Genomic DNA, 23,231 nt, shown 5'->3' on the forward strand with positions numbered 1-23,231 from the left:
GCCATTTTGTTAAGAAAAGAGGACAAAAAAAATTGGAGTTCAGTATAGACTATACTGTACCTGCATCTCCAACAATTTCTAAATTTGGATTTCAGAATGAATCTAACAGTATAAGAAAAGGTGCAAAAATTAATAACAATAAAAATAAAAAAGTTCTGTAGAATCTCAACTTGAGATAGAGGAGAGTAAAGGGTGTATGGCAAAGGTATGGAAAATCAAGAGGATGAACTCTTCTACTTTTTTATGTCACATGTAAATAAATTGTGGAAGTAATTGATACAGGATGGTTGGATGCCAAAAGTAACAGATAAAATCCAAAGTCTGCTAGATAAATGGATAGAAGTCTACCAAGTGTGACATGAACTCAGTCTCAAGCTCAAAGTCTTGCAACAGAGTACCTAGAAGTGTCACTTACAGATACTAGATTTTCTGTTCTATTTCCTAAATCAATTGTGATTGTCAAAGAGAAATTACTGATTTAGATGACTTTTAATCTCACTCAAACTATCTGTTCTTATGTTCCTATGTTGTGTTCCAGGGAATAGTGTAACTCTTATCAGTTCAAAACATGAGACCTGCTGGTCACATGTCAAAAACAAAACCATGCTTTTCTGACATCAGTTCCCATGTGCTGTTCTTGGATTAATGACTGAAAATGTTTATTTGTTTGCAAATCACCATATTTCAAGCAACAAACATCTGAAAAAATATGCAGTGAGAGGGTGGTAAGAATGGATACCTCCTGGTGAAGACAGATACATGCCTGTCTTTCTTATATGTCCCTCCTCAGTTCACCCTCTCCCTGGACCTGCAGATTCTCACTCTTCACATTATCTGTGAAATACATAGTATTAGTTGTTTCCCCCAACCTTCTGCCTCAGACGTGCAATGTGAAGGGAGTGGCAGGTGGCAGGAGGGAAGGACACAATAAATGTGGGACCACAACATGTCTGCCTTCCCCACCTCCACTGCTGCTTTCAGATACCTCACCTACAGTGGGGCAGTCCTTCAAGCCTGCAATACAGAACATTTGCTTGAGAACAGATGAATCACCATTCACTTTCCAGTCTCCCAAAGCCAGAGCTCGACGAGTCCAGAGAAGAAAGGCAAGGCTTCATATGGGGGGAAGAAGGAAAGACATGAAGTTTAACATATTTTGAAGCCCTGGGTGTGTGGTTACTGCTGCTGCTGTGCTGTGTTTGCCTTTCAAGTCATGTTATGTATCATTAGTGAAATGTAGGAATCGCCACTCTACACCCTGGATAAATGCCCACATCCTGAAGAAATAGAAAATATTATTTATAGAAGGAACTAAGTTGCATGTACCAGTGAGTAAGCTACATGCAAGAAATGAGGCAAGATAATGAGAGAGAAAAACATATAAAAAAAAATTAAGTGACAGGAAATTATGCTTCCTGGTGGAAACACAGAATATATTCATTTTTTAATCCTCATTCCACTCTATACAACACTTTTAAAAGGAGAAAAGTTCTTTGAAGTGTCTGAATTTTGCCCATGTCCACTTTAATCTCATAACATACTTAAACAAGCCCTCAGCGGTATAAATTATTATTAAAAATTTGGCAGAAATTAACATTTTATTACTGATTATTTGATGAATACAAACAATTAAAAATTCATCACATGATCATGAATAAAATGTATCACTGACGAATTATCTTTGGAGGAGCTAAGGAAATCTAAAAATTAGATTTAGTAATTGGCAATGGGTGAAACATTTTTTTGACCACTCTGATAGATACCAGGTTTGGACTCCTACTTTTGGAAAAAATGACCATTTAAAAAAATGGCTTCACAGATTTTTGTGTCCATTATTTCATTGATATTACACTATTACATCCAGTCCTCTAGTCAAGATCCAGGGTCAACAACAGTATGCATTACCCCAGGGAATTTACAACTTTTAAAAAACCCACCTAATATGAACCACAAGAACTGAGAGTACCAAATTATTTAAAATCTGCTAGGTACTCATTATGAAACAGATACAGAGTTTATATGTGATTTATATGGCTTTAATATCAGATGCAACATTTTTCCTGTACTGGAGCAACGGTTGCAATAGAGTATGAATGTATAATATGTTTAGTCAAACGACGTTTAAGTAACATGAGGGAAAAGGTTAAGATCTGTCTTTATCTCTGCTATGTTTTGGAAAAATATTTTCACGTGACTGTGCACTTTACATATGGTGTTATATAAGAACTAAAATAAAGTTGCATCCATGTTCATAACCAGACACTTTTATTAAGCCAATCTTTGTTATGATTATCTGTACTCATAATGACCTTACTCACTCTCCACCTACGGATATAAACAGCAAACCCTGCACTCAGTCTGCCTGGCAGAACACTGAATCATCATTATCATATGAGCCAATAGTCCATGATGCAGGGCAGTTATCTATTAGTTTCCTATTCAAGAAAGACATAATTTAGATTGAGAGTGGAAAGCAAAAATGATTTATCCTTTCTCCCAAACCATCCACTTACTGGTCTGAACCATCAGACAAAAAGAAATTCGTTAATTTAAAACTCACTCAGGTTCCAGGCATATACAAATGCTATTTGCTTTGTATTCTACTGATTACAAAAAGAAGGTAAAGAACCCCAAACAGCAAAACAATAGAAGCTATGGTAAAATTATAGCCATTTGGCCATGCCTTGAAGAGAGACACAAGATGCTTCAAGCTTGCTGTTAGGAAAGTGACTTGCACAGCTGGAGACTTTGGTTAGCTCATTTTTCTGAATTAATATTAGATGTGTGTTTCATAGGCATTTAAATATGAGTGGTGTCGTGGGCCGGTATCAGGGCTACCGGCTGTCAGGTGCTTCTGTGACTTGCCCCCCAATGTGGAGAGGTTTGGGAATGAGACCGAGGGTCACACGTGGCACTGCCTCTCACAGAGGAACGGCCACTGCGGGACCATATCTTAGAGGGTAGATTAGAATACCCTCCCACCACGCTCACAAATTGTTACTGACACCAATGATTAGTTTACGAATGAATGGCTTTATTATGGGTCAACACAAACTGAGGGATTGAGGTTCAGGAGAGGTAGTCTAGGTGTATCATAGAATCATAGAATCATAGAATCATAGAATTCTAGGGGTTGGAAGGGACCTTGAAAGATCATCTAGTCCAACCCCCCCGCCAGAGCAGGGTCACCTAGAGTACATCACACAGGAAGGCGTCCAGGTGGGTTTTGAATGTCTCCAGTGAGGAAGACTCCACAACCTCTCTGGGCAGCCTGTTCCAGTGCTCTGTCACTCTCACAGTAAATTTTTTTTTTCTGATATTCACCTTAAACCTCCTATGCTCCAATTTGTATCCATTACTCCTTGTCCTATCACTGGTCATCACTGAAAAAAGCTTAACTCCATCTTCTTGACACTCACCCTTTACGTATTTGTAAACATTGATGAGGTCACCCCTCAGTCTCCTTTTCTCCAAACTAAAGAGACCCAGCTCCCTCAGCCTTTCCTCATAAGGGAGATGTTCCACTCCTTTAATCATCTTTGTGGCTCTGCGCTGGACTCTTTCAAGCAGTTCCCTGTCCTTCCTGAACTGAGGGGCCCAGAACTGGACACAGTACTCAGATGCGGCCTCACCAATGCAGAATAGAGGGGGAGGAGAACCTCTCTTGACCTACTAACCACACCCTTTCTAATACACCCCAGGATGCCATTGGCCTTCTTAGCCACAAGGGCACATTGCTGGCTCATGGTCATCCTCCTGTCTACCAGGACCCCCAGGTCCCTTTCTCCTACACTGCTCTCAAGCAGGTAAGCCCCCAACCTGTACTGGTACATGGTGTTTTTCTTCCCCAAATGCAAAACTCTACACTTGCCCTTGTTGAACTTCATCAGGTTTTTCCCTGTCCAAGTCTCCAGCCTGTCTAGGTGTCTCTGAATGGCAGCACAGCCTTCTGGTGTGTCAGCCACTCCTCCCAGCTTGGTGTCATCAGCAAACTTGCTGAGGGTACATTCTGTACCCTCATCCAGGTCGTTGATGAAGATGTTGAACAACACCGGTCCCAGTACCGACCCCTGAGGGACTCTACTAGTCACAGGCCTCCAACTAGATTCTGCCCCATTGACTACAACTCTCTGACTTCTTCCTTTCAACCAGTTCTTGATCCACCTCACTGCCTGATCATCAAACCCATACTTGATCAACTTATCTACAAGGATGCTGTGGGAGACGGTGTCAAATGCCTTACTGAAATCAAGATAGACCACATCTACCACTCTACCATCATCAGAATCTCAGAAAAGTGATTTGAAGGTACTATGGTCTTATTAAATGCACACTCCGAGGGAGAGGAGTAGAATCAATGGAGTAAAAGGGTAGGAGTTGAGCCCAGCAGGAGAGAGAGAGAGAGAGAGAGAGAGAGAGAGAGAGAGAGTGCATGTGTGCGCACGCGTGTGCATGTGATCCGTGGGGGTCCGGCTTCCCAGTAACCGGGGCGACCACTCCCCGCAGCAGCAGATGTGGCAAACATGGCTCTAGGCCTGAGGCAGGATGGCAAGCGCAGGCTGGAGTCCAGATGAGCTGTTGAAGGTGTCTACAGCTGGTGAGACAAATCCCATCTTTAGATGCAAAATAGTCTAGTCTCAGGTTGAGTCAAATTATAAACCAGAGAAAACATAAAAGAAGTCTTGTGTAGTCCTTTAGACAACTGTCTAATGCTTAATCCTGAACCCTGAGTATGAGAAAAACAACTCTGAAATCAGAATGTGACTTCACAGAAAGCCAAAGCAAAATGAGAATAAGACAAGAAAGGTGAATGGCTTGCAAGGACATGAACATGTACATTTTAACCAAGTACTCTAAGTCAGATCCTGAGGGATGCCAAAAGAGGTAGTCAGTTACAGGCACTTAATTCAGCACTCAGCTGTCTGCTCAGTAAGATTCCTGAAACAGAGAATATGCATATTTCTAGAGCTTAGAAAAACATACCTGGATAGTTGTGCTGTCTCCTTTAGAGTTCAGCCATCTGGTGTGTGGAAAAGAGCAAAACATAGGAATAATAACTCAGGGAGGCTCTCATTCATCTTGGCTGCTATTTGCTTATACAGCCCCTTGTAGAAGAACAGACCTCCACATACACTGTCCCCTAGCACAAATTACGTACAGTGATGGCAACAGGAGTGGTGTGAAGACAAAAGGCATTAATGGATAAGTCATTTTGCAAATCTGTGCACATGTAGAATCAAGTCTCCCAGTAAGCCTGAAAAATGCTTGCCTTTTGAAATACAAATGTCAGATAAACAGACTAGAAAAGTGTGAAAATTATAAGACAGCTTTGTAATGTGTAGCATTCTCACCTAGCTGGATTCCATTCCTGTCACGATACAACGGAATTTATGGCTATAGACAGCCTGGTAGCTCACAAATGTCTGTGATCCCCTTAACAAAACTGAAAGACTGCTTCCCAGATAGCAACAGCTTATTATCATAAAGCTAAGAGGGGAAAACAGAAAACCCATGCTATATAATACTTTATCCTTAGCAAATGTTTACAGCATATTAATCTTCAAGTCTTTGCTAGCAAGAAAAATAGGTAATAATATACATTATTACTTTAACTACACATTATTGTTCCAAACAGGGTTCTCCAAACTCAACAGGAAAGTGACAAAATGAAAGCAGTAGTCATAAGGTCAGCTCTAAAGAGAGGAAAACAAATCAAAAACAAAAAGCATCTTTAAAAAGATATTTCAATGCTTAAAGTTCTTTTGAGAGAAAAAAAATACTACCTTACTCCCCCTGCACTTCAAAAAAGCTTGGATGAGACACAGTTAGTTGTGTCTTACTGCACGCAGAAAACCTTGAATCAATATTTAGCATTACCACTTTAATTGAAAACCAACACTATAATAACAAGAAGTGAGCATCAGCAGTCTGAACTGCAAAGAAAGCAAGTTCTTTGGCCAGGATGAAAGCTGCTCTAAGAGAATTCCCAAGGGAAATATCACAGAGGAAGTGTTTACCTCATTTAGAAAGGGGCACAAAGGGTAAATCCTGCTTTCCTTACTCTCTAGGGACTCCATAGAAAACAATGTATCTGACTAAAAAGAATGGGATTTGCATGATGCATTTGGTCCCACCTTAACTCTTCTCACAGTGTGTTGGTCAACACCTTGTCTGATTTTTAAGGGAGACACAAACTGCACACAGAAACCAAGTTTTGTACCAACACACCTTAGCAGAAAAACTGTCACTGAAAAATTTGTTGCTCTGCTAGAATAAAAATTAATATCGCATAAATTAAGAAACATAGCAGTGATTTAGGTTTTAAAACATCCTTTATTCTTTTCATCAACTGAAGTATGAAAAGGACTCCCTATTAACCTCCCACTTCCTCAGCAATTTCATGATCTTCTAAGTATAGAAATGCTCTTCATGTCTAAGAATGTCAGTCTGAAAGAGTACGGGTCATCATTTCCTCCGAAATTATGGCAGTTCACCTCTTGAAATGTTCCAGCAATTAGAAAGAAAATGAGAGCCTCCAAGTACCACTCAGACAAGGAGTGCCTGCTAAATTAGAAGATGCGAGCACTCAAAGTGGTCCCTTTTACACTTGCTCCAAGTAAGGCACCCAAAGAAAAATTTCTGAGAAGATAAAAACCCACAACGGTTGCAGCTGCAGATAAGCCATTATAAGCCATTATTCTGTCAGCCAGGCCACTACATTTATGTCAGCACCTAAATAACTGTTTTTCAGACCAACAAAAAATTGACTGTCCAAAGGCTCCCAGGCCTTTAAAAGGGGGTCGCTGCATGCCCCTACGTCTGACAATCTGCAAGTCCTTCTCAGCCACGTCCCACGACGCCTTGTCCTCGGCTCCCCGCGGCAGCCGGGATGGCAGCGAGACAGTCAGGGTAAGCAGAGCGCGGCCCCGGGGTTGGAGCCGCCGCTCGAGGCAACCCCGAGGGACGGGGCCCCCGCCGTCCCCGCCGCAACGGGGCTTAGTCCCCGCCCGCTGCTCCGTTCGGCTCCGCTAAACCTCCCTCCACCTTGCTGCCGGGCTCAGGCGGCTCCTTATACCCGCTGCCCTCGGGTTTCTTGTTGAAGCAGATCTTGAAGACCCCCAGGACGGTCATGACCAGGATGACCAGCACCACCACCGCGACCGTCACCAGGATGAAAACGTAGCTGGAGGAGGAGGAGAAAGGCGGCGGGGTGGCCGTCTTCTCCCCGCCGGCGGCGGCGGTGGCGGCGAGCGGCCCCACGGAGCCGCCGGGCGTCGGGAGGGAGGGCCGCTTCCTCTCCGCCTCGGTACCCGGCGACTTCGCGGGGCCGACGGCGCTGGTGGGGGCCGGCCCAGTGGCCGCACAGGGCGCCCCGTCCCGCCCGCCCGAGGTGCAGGCACAAGTGATGCCGCCGGCGGCATCGCGGCAGGCGGCGGCCCCGGCGCACCGCTGGCTGCTGCAGGGGCACAGGGGCTCCGCCGCCCCCTTCCAGGCGAAGCCGCCTGGCTCGGGCTGGCAGGTGAGCCGCACCTCGCCGCCGGGGCAGGCCACGGTGAGCACGGTGCCAGGCGGGCTGAAGCCGGGCCCGGGGCTGCCCTCCTCGAAGGGGAGGCGGTAGTCCAGGTCGAGAGCGCCGGCGGGGCTGAGGTCGGGGCAGGCGCCCTCGTACTGGTACCTGCAGACGTACCCGTGGCTCTCCCGCTTGCAGACCCGCTCCTTCCAGCCCCAGCTGGGGCCGCCTCCGGGCGACGCTGCCGCCAGGTACAGCCCGGCGCAGCGGGCGGTGAGGCAGGAGCGCCCGGGCTCCTCCGCCCACTGGCCCAGCGCGGCCGGCGCCTCCAGCCTGGCCCCGCCGGCGCCTTCCCACGAGAAGCCCCGGAGCGGCTGCTCCAGGTGGGTGCAGGCTGACGCGCTCCTCTTCAGCCCGACCCAGAAGAGCGAGGGCGCGGGTCCCGCCGCCTCCGCCAGCAGCCCCAGCAGCAGGCGCATCTCTGCCTCGCCGCTGACCCAGGCCAGGCCGCCCCGCTGGCGGCCGCAGGCGCTGCGGGCCTCGGCGTAGGAGCTGTTGGCGCGGTGGGCGCTGAAGCAGGCGCCGGCGGCGTGGCAGCGCGCGGCGGCCCGGGACGGCGGGGGCCGGCCCAGGGCGCAGGCTGCGGCCAAGAGCAGGCACCAGGGCCCGGCCCGCTTCATCCTGGCGGCGCGACGCGGCGGGCCGAGGGGCGCGGGCTGCCCCGGCGGCTGTGGCAGCGCTCGGCCCCAGCTCGGGCTGGCCCCGGCCGCCAGCCCCATCCCACCCGAGCGCCGGCCCCGCGCCCACGGCCCTCCCCCGGGGCTGCCGGAGGAAGCGTGTCGGGAGCCGGGGTTGACCTCGGCATCCTCCGTTTGTTGGCGGGCGGGTGGGTGAGAAGCAGCCAGGAAGTGGCTGCCCTGCCCTGCAGGCGAGTGTCCAACCTCGGAGGAGGACGAGGGTAGAAAATCCCCGTGCCCGCACCGCTGTCAGAGGGGCAGGAGGACGAGGAGGCCCGGAGCTGCAGCAGCGGGGCCCATCTGGGGCCTGTGTCCAGGAGATGCCCGAGCCTGTCTTGCCAGTGTGTTGCACGACGCTTCCAGAAGGGCAGGTCAGCTACAGTGACCTCGTCATTAAAGGGTTTCCTGGTTAGGTGAAGCTGTGCGTCCAACCCCTTAGCTCTCAGTAACACGCAGCAAGACTGATTCAGCTCACTGGTTTCAAGCAAGTATCATACATTAGGTGCCTGAGCGGACCTATGGTAGGTTGTTCTTAAATAAGCAAACTTACCGGCTGCAACTGTTCCCCTGTTGGCAGTCCATGTGTCACCTCATTTTCATACTCCCTACTGTGATGTCTATCTGCTCTTATCCCATGTATGTTCAGATACAGCACCTACCCATGTCTTTTCCCCATGTGTTTTATGTGGCACAAAACCTCATGCATACGTGTGCATTGCATTTTCCAGCTTTCACTTCAGAAGAATCCCTGTCAATGCTTTTTGCTTCATGAGTGTCATATAATACAATTTCCTAGCATTTGAATACTCAGAGAAAGTGGAGAGAAGCAGAAAATAATCAATTTGGAATTAAAAACAGTAAAGCTTATCAGTAGTGGCACCTATGTGGAGGTGAGTTCCACAGTCTAGGATCAAGGCTCCAGGTGAACTCTGCCCTGCACAAAGTACCATCCCTGCTCCAGTATGCTTGTAGGCCCTGCATCTGTTCAGCCCTCTCTGAAGAATTTAGTTTCTTGTCAGAAGGAATTAAACGTGGATGACAAGTCCTACTCAGCCAGATTGTGACTGACCTGCCCGGTTGTCATTGACTTTAGGCCTAGAAGACATAACTCCCTTTTCTGGACATCTCAAAGAAGAATTAGACACACTGTGTGATGATGAAGCTCTGAAGCACAGCCTGTTTTCCTAATGGGTTTTACATACACAGCTTGATGGAAGTGGTTTTTAACCTTCATTTTCTAACAATATTTTGAGTAGCCTCGTCATTCTTATTTCCTAGCTGAGTACAGAGGCTGCAATAAAGCAAAAAATAAAATACTAAAAAAAGAGTAAATTCTGGTTTCCCATATCGCCCAGTTTCCTGAATTATTGATAAATAACTTCCCTTCCAACCCTCAATAAAGTAGACTTTCAAGTATTGTTTATGACTTTTCAAATATTCCAGTATTTAACATCTGGCTATGGAGAGGAAGGAGTTTCTCTCTTTACAAGGAGTCACATGGAGAAGACAAGGGGCAATGTATACAAGCTGCACCAGGAGAGGTTTTTTTCTCTACATAAGAAAGAAGTTTCTTACACTAAGATCAATCATACACTGGAACAACTTCCCTAGGAGTGTTACAGAGTCCCCAACACTGGACGTTTTCAAGCTGCAATTAGGGTGCTAGATAATCGCATCTAGGCTGCTTTTCCCACAAAAGGTTAGACCAGGAAATCTTCTCAAGGTTTCTTCCAGCCTGGACTGTTGTAAGATCCTATGATTCTATGATAAGAAGAATGATTTAAATACTTATTTCAGATCTATGTAAAAGGACAAGAATTAAAGATCAGCCTTTCCCGAAAATATGCATCTGTTCCTTACTTCATTTTTTCTTTGGAGAAACACACCTTCCTAAATGCTTGGACAGCCCCACAGAAATTCTGTTTACCACAATTATAAGAGTTAACAACATAGAGCAATACATGAAGTAGAAGAAGTTGATTAGGGGTAAACTGGATTATCACATTCATAACTCCTAGGCAGATGTTTACATTCAGTTGATGTTTTGTTTCTCTTGGTATTTGGCAAAAAAACCCCACAAAAAACTACATTAAGTATTGCCTATATTATTACAGTTTTTAAATGACAAGAGCAATTAAACTGCTTCGGTAAAAATAATGGTAAATTTGCTACATGTAATGGGGAATGTAATTACATTTGGGTGCCAGTAGATTTCATTTTTTGGAAAATAGGTTTTCATAACAAAACAACTTGTTTGTTTAATTCTAGATGAAATTAGAATTTTGATTAATCGGGGTGTAGAGATGATACAGCCACCAAAGTCAAAACCTGTAGTGTTGTCACAGCTCTGTTTTCAGAGCTCTGCTGACTACTGGCATTGTCATTCTGGCATTCACTCCTTTCCACGGTGCATCAGGACAGAGGCACTGTACCATGTACCTGTGCAGGTGAGCACAGGGAGATCCTCACTGTCTGCCTGCATTCTGAGGTAGGAAGATGCAGTTCAGTTTGAATCAGGAAGCTTTATCATCGAGTACTCAGATCTCTAGCTCTTCACTGGATCTAGCCTTAAATGTACTTATAGTAAATGAATGGTTCCTCTAGCCTTTTGATGTTTTTTAATTATGTACAAAGGCTACGTTTCTACAATACCTCTCAGCTTAGTATCTTGACCCATTTTCTCCAAATGTGGTTGATGTGAGAGACAGGAGATGTTGCTATAGCTTTACTACTGCCATCTTGCTGGGGTGTGTTGACAGGGCTTTGCCTAGTATGCCACTGCAATCCTACAGCTTCAGTTTGTTTTCTCTTTCAAAATTTAGTTCATTTGTTACAGCTGAATGTAAGCTAACCATTATAAATAGAAGAAATCATACAGAAACCCCATTTTATGCTTCTGACCTAAGGCTCTGTCTCTGGGGAGGAGAACACAGCTCAGTCCGTGAAAATGTTTGCTCCCTTGCTTCTCTTCTCAGCTGTCAGCAGAGACATGATTTGAGCCATCTGGGATGGCCTCTCTGCCAGGTAATTGAAGGGTGCTACCAGCTCATTTCACACAGCCCATGATTTTAATTTCCTAGGCTGTATTTGAACCAGCAGTTTAGAATCAACAGGTTAGACACCAGTGCCCCAGGCAGTCCAGTGTCATCTGAGGAACTTGTACTGCACAGAAAGATGAGAACACTGCATGCCAAAGCCAAAGGCTTTTGCCAGCAGGAAGTAGAGACACTAGCTCTACGTCTACTTTATCTGCCTGTATCTTCTCTCTCCTACAGCCTCCCCCAAGAGTCCTGCAAAATATTTTAAAAACAACAGGTCTACTAGATCTCCAGAAAACAGCTCTCCCTCTGATTTTGTACATTCTTCTAGTTCTTCCTTTTAAGTAAATAAGAGAATACATTCATTAAGTGTCTTAATAGGCTTTTCCTGAAGAAATCCTTTCCTGAATGAATTGCCCATTCACAACAAATAGTTGTACCAGTCAGTGTGTGAGACAACAAAACTTCTATCCATAAAGAAGACTTTATTACATGATGTGAATGCTATATGACTGATTGACATACAAGTCTTAATGTACCTGTTTTGCTCAGTAGCAAAAGTCTTATTTAGCTGTAGGCATTCCTCAGTCTCCTGCATGTAAGATCTGAGCCTTTGAAAAAACACTGGCTTCCTTTAGTTGTAATTTTACTAAGAGCTGTTAGTTTTTCTATTTCAGTATGTATCTGTCTTACAAAAATATGTATATTTTGACTAATAAGTAGTGAGAGAAGGGCTGAATTATTAAATCTACTTGTCTCTTTTATGGTGGATTCTTTTTTTGCATTTTTGTAAGGTAAATTAACACTGTTCTTTTTGTGACTAACCGGGAAATGTATCAGCCACACACAAGCACATGCTTTGCAACTGCTGTGGCTTAAGGGGGTATATTTTCATTAGAAGTAGCCATGAGATACAGTAGAGATACAGTATCGTGTTCTTACTAAGAGCTGTATTTTGCTTCACAGAGATAGATGGATGGTATGATAAAAGAGGTCTGCCTGGCTGCAAAGGAGACAAGTGATCATACTGTGATGTGCAGGGCATGAGTAAGGTCAGTAAACTGGCTGGTGACACTTGTTCTCCCAGGGAATACAGGAAAATGTCTAGAAATGTATCTGTCTACCTGTTCTGCCACAAACACGAAATCAGTGTTTAATGGCATATGGTAGAGGAAGGCTGCTGCAGCACACCTCCCTTTATCACCTGTCCTCTACAGCTGAAGGAACATGTTGTGGTCTGTTGCATGACACAGATTTCTCTGGGGTTGGGAACTTTGGAAAGGGAGCAAGAAAGGAAGGAGATGACGTGTAACAGCCCTGCCCATTTGCATGGCTCCAGTCTGGTAGTTTGCTGCAAATTTGCAGTATATACTGGTTGGCAGTGGAGAGACACCAGTTAGTAGTGGAGAGGCTGTATTGTCACTTAAGAGCTCCATCTCTCTCCCTCACCTGAACAGGCATCTCTTTTGGATCCAGGTGACCTTCTGATGAATTTATCATTAATAACATTAAAACATTCCTCACCTTTCAGTGCTCTGCTATGATATAGGTAATTTAAATAACACAGTGGAAACAGGTATTTTGAACAAGTTAGAATCCCTGTTGTTTGACAGCATGCCTCAAAAACAATGGGTTAAATCCTCATTTCCTCACTCAGCACTTCATTACATTGTTGTCTGTATTTAAAAAGTGGTTTATCAAATAAGGCAGCCGTACATTCCACATGTAAGTTGTGTTTATCAAAGACAAGCATTTTTTCACTAACGGGTTATATTCTTCTTCAAGAAAATATCTAAGTTAAAAATCAGACCCTCTTGAAGTTCATGAGGCCTGTCTCATTCCAATAGTGTGCCAAGATTTCTCATTCATTTCTCTGCATTCAGTGAAATAACTTGCAACAGGGAGTAAAAAATGCCATGTGGAATGCAGCATGCTGTTGTTACTTTTCCAGGGAACAGGATAGGAAATGAAAATAAGAATTTCTCTCTTATTGTAACAACATGCACCATTGTAAGATTTTAATTATTCATCTCTCAAAAAGACTAGATAGATAACAAGGTTCACTTACACAGCTTGGAAAAGATAACCCAGCAGGGGTCATGCAAGTTCCTGTCTACTGTAATAACAATTTCCAATTACATTATCACATAACTATGCGACTTCTTTAAAAATAAGGAATAGTATTTAACTGGTATTGTGAACACAGTGGTGTATCTGTTATGTTTATGACATAGACACAAAATATAACTAATCCTGAGCTGCTGAAGGGAATATTTAATAGATGGACTGTGGTTGGCAAAAAAAACCCCAAACAATAAACAAATAAAAAGATGTGTCTGTAAGCATTACCCTGTATGTATATGTTCCCCTTAAAGCCTATTCAGTTTAGATGTTCATGTTTCCATTCCTAATTATGCAAGAAAATAATGTATTCTGTTAAAACTTCCCTTCATCTGTAGTGAGTTATTAAGAAAGATTCCAATCCTGTCATTAGCTAGGGGAAATGAACTTCAGAACTCCCAAATGAAACACTTTAAATCTTTTCCAAAAATACTGTACTCTATAAATATTTTTTTATTCTCACTCCATCCCACTGTCCTTCTTTTTTTTGACTAGATAATTCATACTCATTCAGTCCCAGTTTCCAAAATCTCCACATCTCCTGTATTACATAGTACTGTCTGGTTGCCTGATTCAAGCTTCATGTTGATATATGTTGGCAAGAGGGCATCCACAAGAACTGGAGGTTGGGTATGGCCATATATATGATCTAGTTTGCAGTTAACAATGTCCAAAATAGCAAAAACACTGAAATGCATTGTGGTATGATCAACCTTCCCTGCATCATCGTCTCTTTTCTCTGTACCTTGAATGACAAACACCCAGCAGTAGTCAGAGCTTTGTCTGTTTTGATACATTTTATTAGTCCATATGAGGTGTCCACAGGCCTGTGGAATCTGAGTGTTTGTGTTTGTGCCTGTGTTTAGATATTTGTATGTATATCTATGAAATGGAACAGAACAGAACGGAAGGGAACAGAATGGAACAGAACAGAACAGAACAGGCTGAGGGTGCAGCCCAGGGTTAAGTTGAGGGAATGGAGAGCTGCAGCATAGAATAAAAGAGTAGGCAGAAAAAGAGGGAGTAGACACAAAAAGAACAGGGAGGAAATCAAAAGGAAAGAGAGGAGAAGTAAGATCAGTAGCAGAGGGACAGAGGGAGCACAGGGGCCACATCCCGGCTGCCCAGCACGGCACAGTCGCAGCCGCTGGTGTGTGAGCTGGTGCTGGTGATACAGCCATGTTTGCACAGCTGGGGAGCCCCCACAGCAGCCTGATGCCAGGCAGTGCAGGGCTGTCAGCATGGAACAAATGACAATGACAGCTAAAATAAAAGGCAGTTACCACATAAAGACGGCATGTGGTTCTTCAAAATATAATCCGTTCGACAGCTGCGGGAGACCCACTGTGTACTGGGGGACGTTGACAGCCTAAAAGCTACTTTGTGGCTCTAAGGCCATCCTTAAAAAGCATTATTTTCAGAGTGAGTTTGACAGCTTCTTTATGCCATTTCCTCTCTGGTCCATAGAGATGCTATCAGCAGTCTGTATAAACCCCAGGTTTTGGAGGTTTGGGAAAATGTTGAGTTCAGTTGTGATATTCTCCTATCCTAGAAGAAAAAATGTGCTAAAGAGAAGAATGAGACATTAATTCAGATGTACCTGTATCCTTCTATAGGTTTCTGATATTTATTAGGTTTTGACCGAAATAAAAACATTTTTTAAAATTAATGAATTTTCATTTACAAATCCCCCCATTTTTAGTAGCTTCCTATAGAATTGTAATTATACAACAAAATTCTGGGACTGGCAGACCTTTTGCGATGAGGCAAACTTTCCTAGGGAAATAAAGTAAAATAGAAGGAAATCTAGTGGTAAAGAGGTGATTGCACTTCCTGGCCTTTTGCCCAGCCTGACCATTTCAGAGAGTCTTGAACTATTTGCTTGAAAATGGGCAAGGGTTACAGACTAGTAAGAATAAATTCAAGAGAGAGCAGCTGTGAGACGGAGACAGAGCAGATGCTTGTCTACATAAGCAGTTAATTCAAAACAAAAATAAAAGGAAGGAAGAATATTCTGAGTCTAGTGAAGTAACTGTTGTCGTGGAGGTTATGAGAGGTAAACATACCTCTTACAGAAATATTTATTGCCTTTCTTTTTGTGAGACAGGCCAGACTAAAAAGGTTTTAGTTCACTTTACTGATGCATTTTCCCCCTTTCCCCTTTTAAATAATGCCCTTTCATGAAGCATTTCCTTCTTAAGGAAGTCTAATGCTTTAAATGTTCCTCACTGTTTGTTTGCAAGAGATAAAAGCAGACTTCAGATTATTTGTATAGTGTAGGTGCCATAGAAGATTTTAGAGGATCTTGCTATATGGCACATCGCTTTTTTTCTCTCCTGTTTATCATAGTAAAAGGCCAACAGTGCTGTTCCTTGCACTTCTGTGTTAAATGTATGTTCAGCAATACTTACTCTTGCTATCCTAAATGGCTCTACAATCATAAAATGACACGTAGGAGCCTGAAATTTTACATTACATAAAAAACACAAGAAAGAGCATCTTAATGCTCTGGAAGAAGTTAATTTGGAAGCAGATAGGCTCAAGAAACAAAATTAGTGTCTACCTATGGACTTACCACACTCCAGCATGTGGGATATTCAGAAGTGGGATGTTAGTCTGTGTCTAATTAAAACAGGTAAAAGTAGTGGATGTGTTTACCTGCATTTCTTTAATGCTAAGGCTAAAATCCTAGCTCTGACAGTTTTTCACAATTTAAATGAAATAAACATTGCTCTTATGACATATGAGAATGTTGTTTTTCAAGGTCTTAGAAATTAAGGCCTATCAGTGCTCAAGGCATGAAAGACCAACTGTTCCCGTGAAGAATAAAACAGGCTTCTAGTCACATATTCCACGCGTAAACAATCCACAAGATAGAATTGGTCTACATTTTTATCCACAAGCAGATTTCATTTCTAGGATTATTCATTTTTAATTTTTGTATTATGGTTGTGTGTTAGGCCCTGGTTTCCTTGTCTTAGTATTTCCATTAGATTACACCATATAGTATCAGCAAAGATACAGTCCTTGTACTGCCAATATTAACATCTTGGGGCTGCAAACAACATGTAAACTTCGTGTGTCTCCTGTAGAGTTGTGCAGGCTGTCTCCCATCTGAGTCTTTAGCTGATCTGTTCTGGGCAGGGCTGTGTGTGTATATGTAAAAGGAAAAGTGGTCCCATGCAAATTGCATACCCATATGCAACAAGCATGCATGTGCTGTCCATATCTGAACGTTTGTGATTATTCATCCCGTAATATTCTGAGAACATGTGAGAAATATATGTAATCTATTTGTATGACAGAGTAAAGCCCTAACTATTGTTTAGCTGAAGGTAGAAACAATTAATATCCATGTAATCATACTTAAAATAACCTCAGAATAATAGGATGTGAAAACAAAAAGTGGCCTCACTTCCTGGCATCATTTAGAGCGATGCTAGCCAGAGGCTGCCCTTGAAGATTGCCAGTGTGCAAAGATTGTCCATGAAGGGAGGGACTGTCATCACTACTCTGCTGGTTCAGATTTTAACCACCATATACTTTATACGGCACAAAAACATAGTTGCAGAAATTTGTTCCACCAGATAGACTATAAGGTGAGGGAGAGGGTAGAATCTGCAGGAATTTATTTTCGGTACCAATGATCTCTACAGACAAGCCAAGTTCCCTGGGAGGTCTGTTGATATTCAGTAGCATTCTCCCAAGTAAAGCAGGCACTAGGAACATGTGTTGCTGTTGCTCTGTCTACTTGACACTGGGGACAATAGACTGTAATCTAGCTGCACCACTTGGCATTTGGGTTCAAAGGGCCTTGGCTTCATATTATTTGAAAAAAAAAGGTCAGTAAGAGGTGAGACACAATTGGATGTTAATAAATAATAAAGGAATGAGAGCTGAAAGTGTTTGACCCATCCCTGCTGATGTGCTATTGATCTGAACCAGAAAAGAAATGTCAAACCCTTCCCCACCCAGACAGATAGAAACATTTCTGATGTGTGTCAGTAAAAGATAAGAATAAGACCAAGAATACATTAGCAGATGCCATAGGGATAAAGCATAAACAACCCAAGGGTAATAGTTACTATGTGTCAGCTCCATGTAAGTAACGCTTCTTTGGCAGAGCATGTTCTGTTTATGCCCATTCCTTCAGGGCAGTCTGGACATGCCAAAGAGACTTCTGGGAGGAGAGGTCAGGTGCAAGGAGATTGCATGAGTGTAAGGAGGCAGGTTCATGGGACTGCAGATGTTTGCCCATATGGAGGGGTGGAAGCAACGTCTGAAGGCAACGGGTTTGCTCTGCACAGACCTTTCACCCTACATATATTCTGACTATGCTTCATATTTTACCCTGAGAGCACCCAGCTGGATCCACTTCAGGCATCATGCTACCATTTCCAGTTAAACAATGGTTCTTCAAAGACTCTGCTATGCTATGATTTAACCCTCTAGAGACAGCTCCCGTACACACCCATTTTTCCTTCCTGTAAAGCACTTCACATTTTTCCCATTAGACACATGTGAACAGCTTGACTTTACACTTGCCAATTTAAGAGTTGTCCCTTCTGTATTGTTCTTATTCTTTTATTTCAGATGAATCAAATCAGCTAAACATACCTACTGCATGAAGTCTTGCACAAAATGCAGTCAGATAGTGAAAGGACATAAAACGGAAATCGCGTAATCTGAAGTTTAAGGCATTTTTCATGTCAAAGCAGAGTTACTTCTGCTGCAGTGATTATTTATGTATTTTATATCCACTGGAGAAAAAAAAATTGTCAGGAGAGCCTGATAAGGAAACCCATCTAAGATTGACTGATGTCCTGAAGCATGAGATTTGGCTTCACAACCTGGCTCCACAGTCTAACAGAGGAAGGATTTGAACATAGATCTCTGACATTCAACTCAGCATATTAACCACTTTTTTCCCACCTTTTTTTATATTTAGAGAGACTGACTACATAGCAGTTTTCTGATGTATTGGAAGTCAACCAGTGAGAATTTGGACTAAACAAACCTCTCTTCCTTCTTTCTTCCCTGTCAGAAAGGGCTTTATCTTCAAACAAGCTAGAAACATGGTGCATTTGATAGAGGTTGTTCCTTTGAAGTCGATACTAAATTGAGGTCTGTCTGCAATATTCTGATTGCATTACAAAGGAAAGAGTTCTTTGCAGAAATATCCAGAGAAACAATGGTTTTGCTGAAATGTTCTCTATTACTTTCCTGCCAGATCCGGATCAGGATGGCAATCTTTGCTGCTGTAAAGCCAGTGAAAATCATCCACTTTTAAATGTATTTGTTTTAGTCTTACCCATGCTTTGTACCAGTGTATGAAAAGGGGAATTTTATTCCTTATTTTTGAATATTTCTACATTTTTTGAAAAGGTAAAAAAATACTTCTTTCAGTAATTCCCAAAGACTTTCTAAGTGTAATGAAACTTAGGGGAATTAATATACTTGATCTTAGCTGAAATCTCAACATTATGTTGTCATAAAGATGCTGAAGTAATTGTGACTTCAAGCCACTGCTCACAATGGATAACACTTTGAGGGAAAACAGGAAGGGCAATTGGTTGGTGTTTTGATTTAGCTAGACTCCTTTGGTGGGAGACAGGCAAGGGAAACAGACAGATGAGATAAAGCTTCTAACTCTGAATCCCTGTGCCAGACTGACCATATTAGTCACTACAAAGAGAATTTATCCCATCCTTCTGACACTTTAAATGTTATCTTACCAGTTGAATTATAATTGGTCATGCAACATACACAAGTGGTTTTTTTTTTTCTTTGTGGGTTTTCTTGTTTGGTTGGTTTTGGGTTTTTGTTGTGGTTTTTTTTTGTTTGTTGTGGGTTTTGTTTGTTTTGTTTTGGTTTTGGTTTTATGTGAGAGGAGTATTCCATAAGTACAAGAAAAGCCTGTAAGAGCTTTTCAGTTTCTCTTGGGAAAATAAGTTAAATAGGATTAAGGAATCTTGTAATAATTTAAATTACTTTCTTTCTAGATCAAGGAAATATTACATTAAATATCCTTCCTTGACAAATAGGCTTTATATAGACCTTTAACTTTGTACTTTAAGCTTAAACTTGTATAGTCACATATATTGCATGTATATATGCAATGCCATTTCAGAGGTATGCTTGAATACACTCATTGCTGATATACTGGATTTATGGCAAGTGGATCAGAGGGCTGTGAAACCTTGCTATCCTCATTCCCAAAGGGACTGAAATGCTTCTGCTGTTCAGTAGTCTCTATGCTTGTCACCATTAATGTTGCCCCAAATTTATTACTCTGTGTATGACAAATGACCTTTCGAATACCAATGTGAAACTTGTAGCCCTAATTCCCACAAGGCTGGTAATAGGACGGGAAAATAAATGAGTCTGTAAATCCTATCTGTGTTTTTGATATTCTGGGACTCACTCAGTTCATGGCATAAGTTTCTACAGATTTGTGGCTTCTTCACTATGTTAGAAAGTTAAAAAAAATTATTTTGCATGCAAAATGTGTTCCTGACAGGCCCCCAAATTACACTGTGTCCAGGAAAGCACAACTGCCTCATTGACAGAGACATCTTGTACAAAAACTTCAAGCAGACTGAAAAGGCAGCTTCCCAGTCAAGTCTTCATTTTGAATTCTGTCATTCCAGTGATAGGAAAATGGACAGGGGGAAAAGAGAGGCGTGGAGAGTGCTGAAAATCATTCTTTATGTGGCTGGGAGCAATAGTGCACCTCCTGGCCAGGAGGAAAAAACACAAGAGAAGTAGCTTGCCCGCTGGATCTATTCATGTGTTCCAGAGTCCTGACCAGAAGATACGGAGGAGGCTGATGAGAGGAGGTAGGGCTGAGAGACCACAAAGGCATCAGGAAGACAGCTGACATGTCTCGGTCCATATGTTTGCAAGTTAATGCATTAGCAGATGGACTTGTGAGAAGTTTGAACTTGTGTTGGCCTTAAAAGTTACCACCCTCCATGCACATCCTCCCCTTTGACCCCTACTTGTGGGCAATAACCTCAGGCCAGGACAAATCAAGGGGTACTGGTCTTTCCCCTGTCACATCCAAGTTTTTTATCTCCTGATTTTCTTGGCCACTGTAGTAAAGCTAGTGGTGGGTACAGCTGCATGTGACACAGCCTGCTCACTTCTGTGGCTCCAGGGAGATGTTATAATGTACTTCCAGTACCTGAAGGGACCTACTAAAAAGCTGGGAAGGGACTTTTTTTACAAGGGCATGTAGTGATAGGACAAAGGGTAATAAACTGGAACAGAGTAGATTTAGGCTAAACATTAGGAAGAAATTTGTGACTGTGAAGGTCCTGAGGCACTGGAACAGGTTGTCCAGAGGAGTTATGGATGCCTTCTCTCTGGTAGTGTTCAAAGCCAGGTTGAATGGGGCTTTGAGCAACCTGGTCTAGTGGGAGGTGTCCCTGCCCATGGCAGGGGGGTTGGAACTGGATGATCTTTAATGCCTCTTCCAACCCCAAAACATTTGGTGATCCTACGATTCTAGATTGTCTGTTAGGCTGCCTGCTTGGGGGGTAGAAGTGCTATACATGCAGTGTGTAGCATCCTGAAACAGTCAGGCACATGAGGACAAAATTAATCTTTGCAGGAGTAAAACTCAATTGCTCCTCTGCTGACAAAGTGAATTTGAAGAGTGAGCAGACATGGGTAGAATGGCTTCATTTGGAAGCCTGAATGGAGAAAGACACACATTTTGGAGCCATGTACCTTTCTTACTCTCTGTAGTACCATGTTTTCTAAGGTGACCTATTTGACCCCAGCTTGTAATCCATCGTGGGGTTTATAGATTATCCCTAGTGCCCATAAACAGTAGATCCTCCACCTAAATGCACTTCCCTGTCTGTAAATTGTACCACCTAAACCACCTCTGTGTAGAAAGCGTGGTAAAAAGGCTAAGTGAGGAGGGATCATGGCAAAACAATGCTGGAAAGCTGAACTGAAGTGGTCTGCCTAAGTGTGTGCACAAAAGAGCAACTGTATTACTGTCTGTAGGTGGAAGAGATAAGCTATACTCCCATTTAAAGCAGTGGGAATTTTGCCACTAGATTCAGAAAAGCTAGAATGCCACTCAAAGCATGTTGGAAATTATAAATTAGTGGTTTCTTTAAAAAACATTGAAATGGATATGTCAAAATTATTTTTCTTCAAAAAGAGAAAACAGCATTTCTATTTAGGAGAATGCATTAAAAAAAAAACAAAACAAAAAACAAACCTCTTTTAGTTTGACACTGTCTTTTTACTACCCACAGCACAAGTGAAAAGTGGCTATTATCCCGTGACAGAAAAGTAGGTTACTGAATTATTTGGGGCTTTAGTGTTCCAGCATGCTTGACACTATGCCTGATTTCTGTTCTTAAGATAAAAAAGATTTTATATGGTTCTGCAGAGTAACTGGAACTTTCCTGTTATCTTTAGATTACAAGCACATGCAGGTTATAAACATTAAACCAAAAATATCTGTACACAGTCTGGAGAGAGACTGGTACAGATAGTGTAGGATACTCTACTGCTTCATTGCTGTAAACATCAGAAAAAACTTCTTTACTGTGAGAGTGACCTCTACTGCTTCATTGCTGTAAACATCAGAAAAAACTTCTTTGCTGTGAGAGTGACAGAGCACTGGTACAGGCTGCCCAGAGAGGTTGTGGAGTCTCCTTCGCTGGAGACATTCAAAACCCACCTGGATACGTTCCTGTGTGATGTGCTTTAGGTGATCCTGCTCTGGCAGGGGGGTTGGACTAGATGATCTTTTGAGGTCTCTTCCAACCCCTAAGATTCTGTGATTCTGTGTAATGCTGTAATTATTAAATTTAATAGCCTCAGGATGTCCTGTCCATGTCTGGGCAAGGAGTCAAGCCTAATTCTCATTTTTGCAGTCACCTGCCTGATGATGGCTAAAGCCTTGGTGACTGTGGTGCAGTATGGACTGTAGTTACCTATGATGGATAAATTCTACAGAAAAAGCAAGCAGTTATTTTTCCAGCACTATCTGCTTGGTGCATAACTTCAAAAAGAAATTATAAGGGCTAGAGTTGAATATATTATTTTTATTTTATATGGATCAGCCGTTGGCAGGATTGAATAGCAGTGAAATCAATACTCATAAACAGAGTATGAACAAAGGTTTATCATATAAGCTGTTTGGTTTCTTTTCTTCCTTTGTAGTGCTTGTGAATACAAAATAAGAATACTGAGCAGCTGCCACCTCCTGTTTGTGGCTCAGAGCAAAAGCTCAACAAAACCCAGAATTTTACATAGTTCCACATCAAAACCCTATTTCAAGCTTGCTCCCATCTGAACAAAATTCACTCTTTACCCAAAATACTGAAGCAAACAGGGCAAATTTTACTTCCAGGTTTTCTCTTGGCTTTGTAGGTTGAGTGTGCTGATAGCACCATTAAAGATTTGGGTTATCTCTTCTTTCCATGGCAGAGTTTGAAATCCTTAGCAGAATCTGCATGGACAAGTATTAATATTCTCCCTGAGGAACGAATACTATGACAATCACGTATTCCATTTTTCATTCCATTTGTAATTTCATTTTAAATTTAAAACAATAGAATTTCTGTCTATCTTTCCTCATGGTCTTGAAAAGACTGTGAATAGCTCACAAACTTGTTGATATTTTGGAATAAAATCTCTAAATAGGTAAGGATGGACCCTGTGATCCTTATTTTGATTCTGAACTTACTCTAAAGAATACTGCAGGTCCACACAGAAACAACAACACATTTTATTCTAACTGATATCTACTTCTTGTACTGACTGAAAAAAAGCATAATTGTGGATGCCTTTCAG

The 23,231-nt window shown here is 42.5% G+C and overlaps 1 protein-coding gene across 1 annotated transcript; it reads right to left on the reverse strand.

Moving 5' to 3' along the window:
• Positions 1 to 6,337: 6,337 nt before the first annotated feature.
• Positions 6,338 to 8,249, reverse strand: CLEC14A (C-type lectin domain containing 14A). The gene has a single exon (XM_051621382.1). It carries the CDS (start codon positions 8,188 to 8,190, stop codon positions 6,997 to 6,999), a length of 1,194 nt encoding a protein of 397 aa, XP_051477342.1. The 5' UTR covers positions 8,191 to 8,249; the 3' UTR covers positions 6,338 to 6,996.
• Between the last annotated feature and the right edge of the window lie 14,982 nt (positions 8,250 to 23,231).

Source organism: Apus apus, chromosome 5 (assembly GCF_020740795.1).
Source record: "Apus apus isolate bApuApu2 chromosome 5, bApuApu2.pri.cur, whole genome shotgun sequence".
Classification (NCBI taxonomy): domain Eukaryota; kingdom Metazoa; phylum Chordata; class Aves; order Apodiformes; family Apodidae; genus Apus; species Apus apus.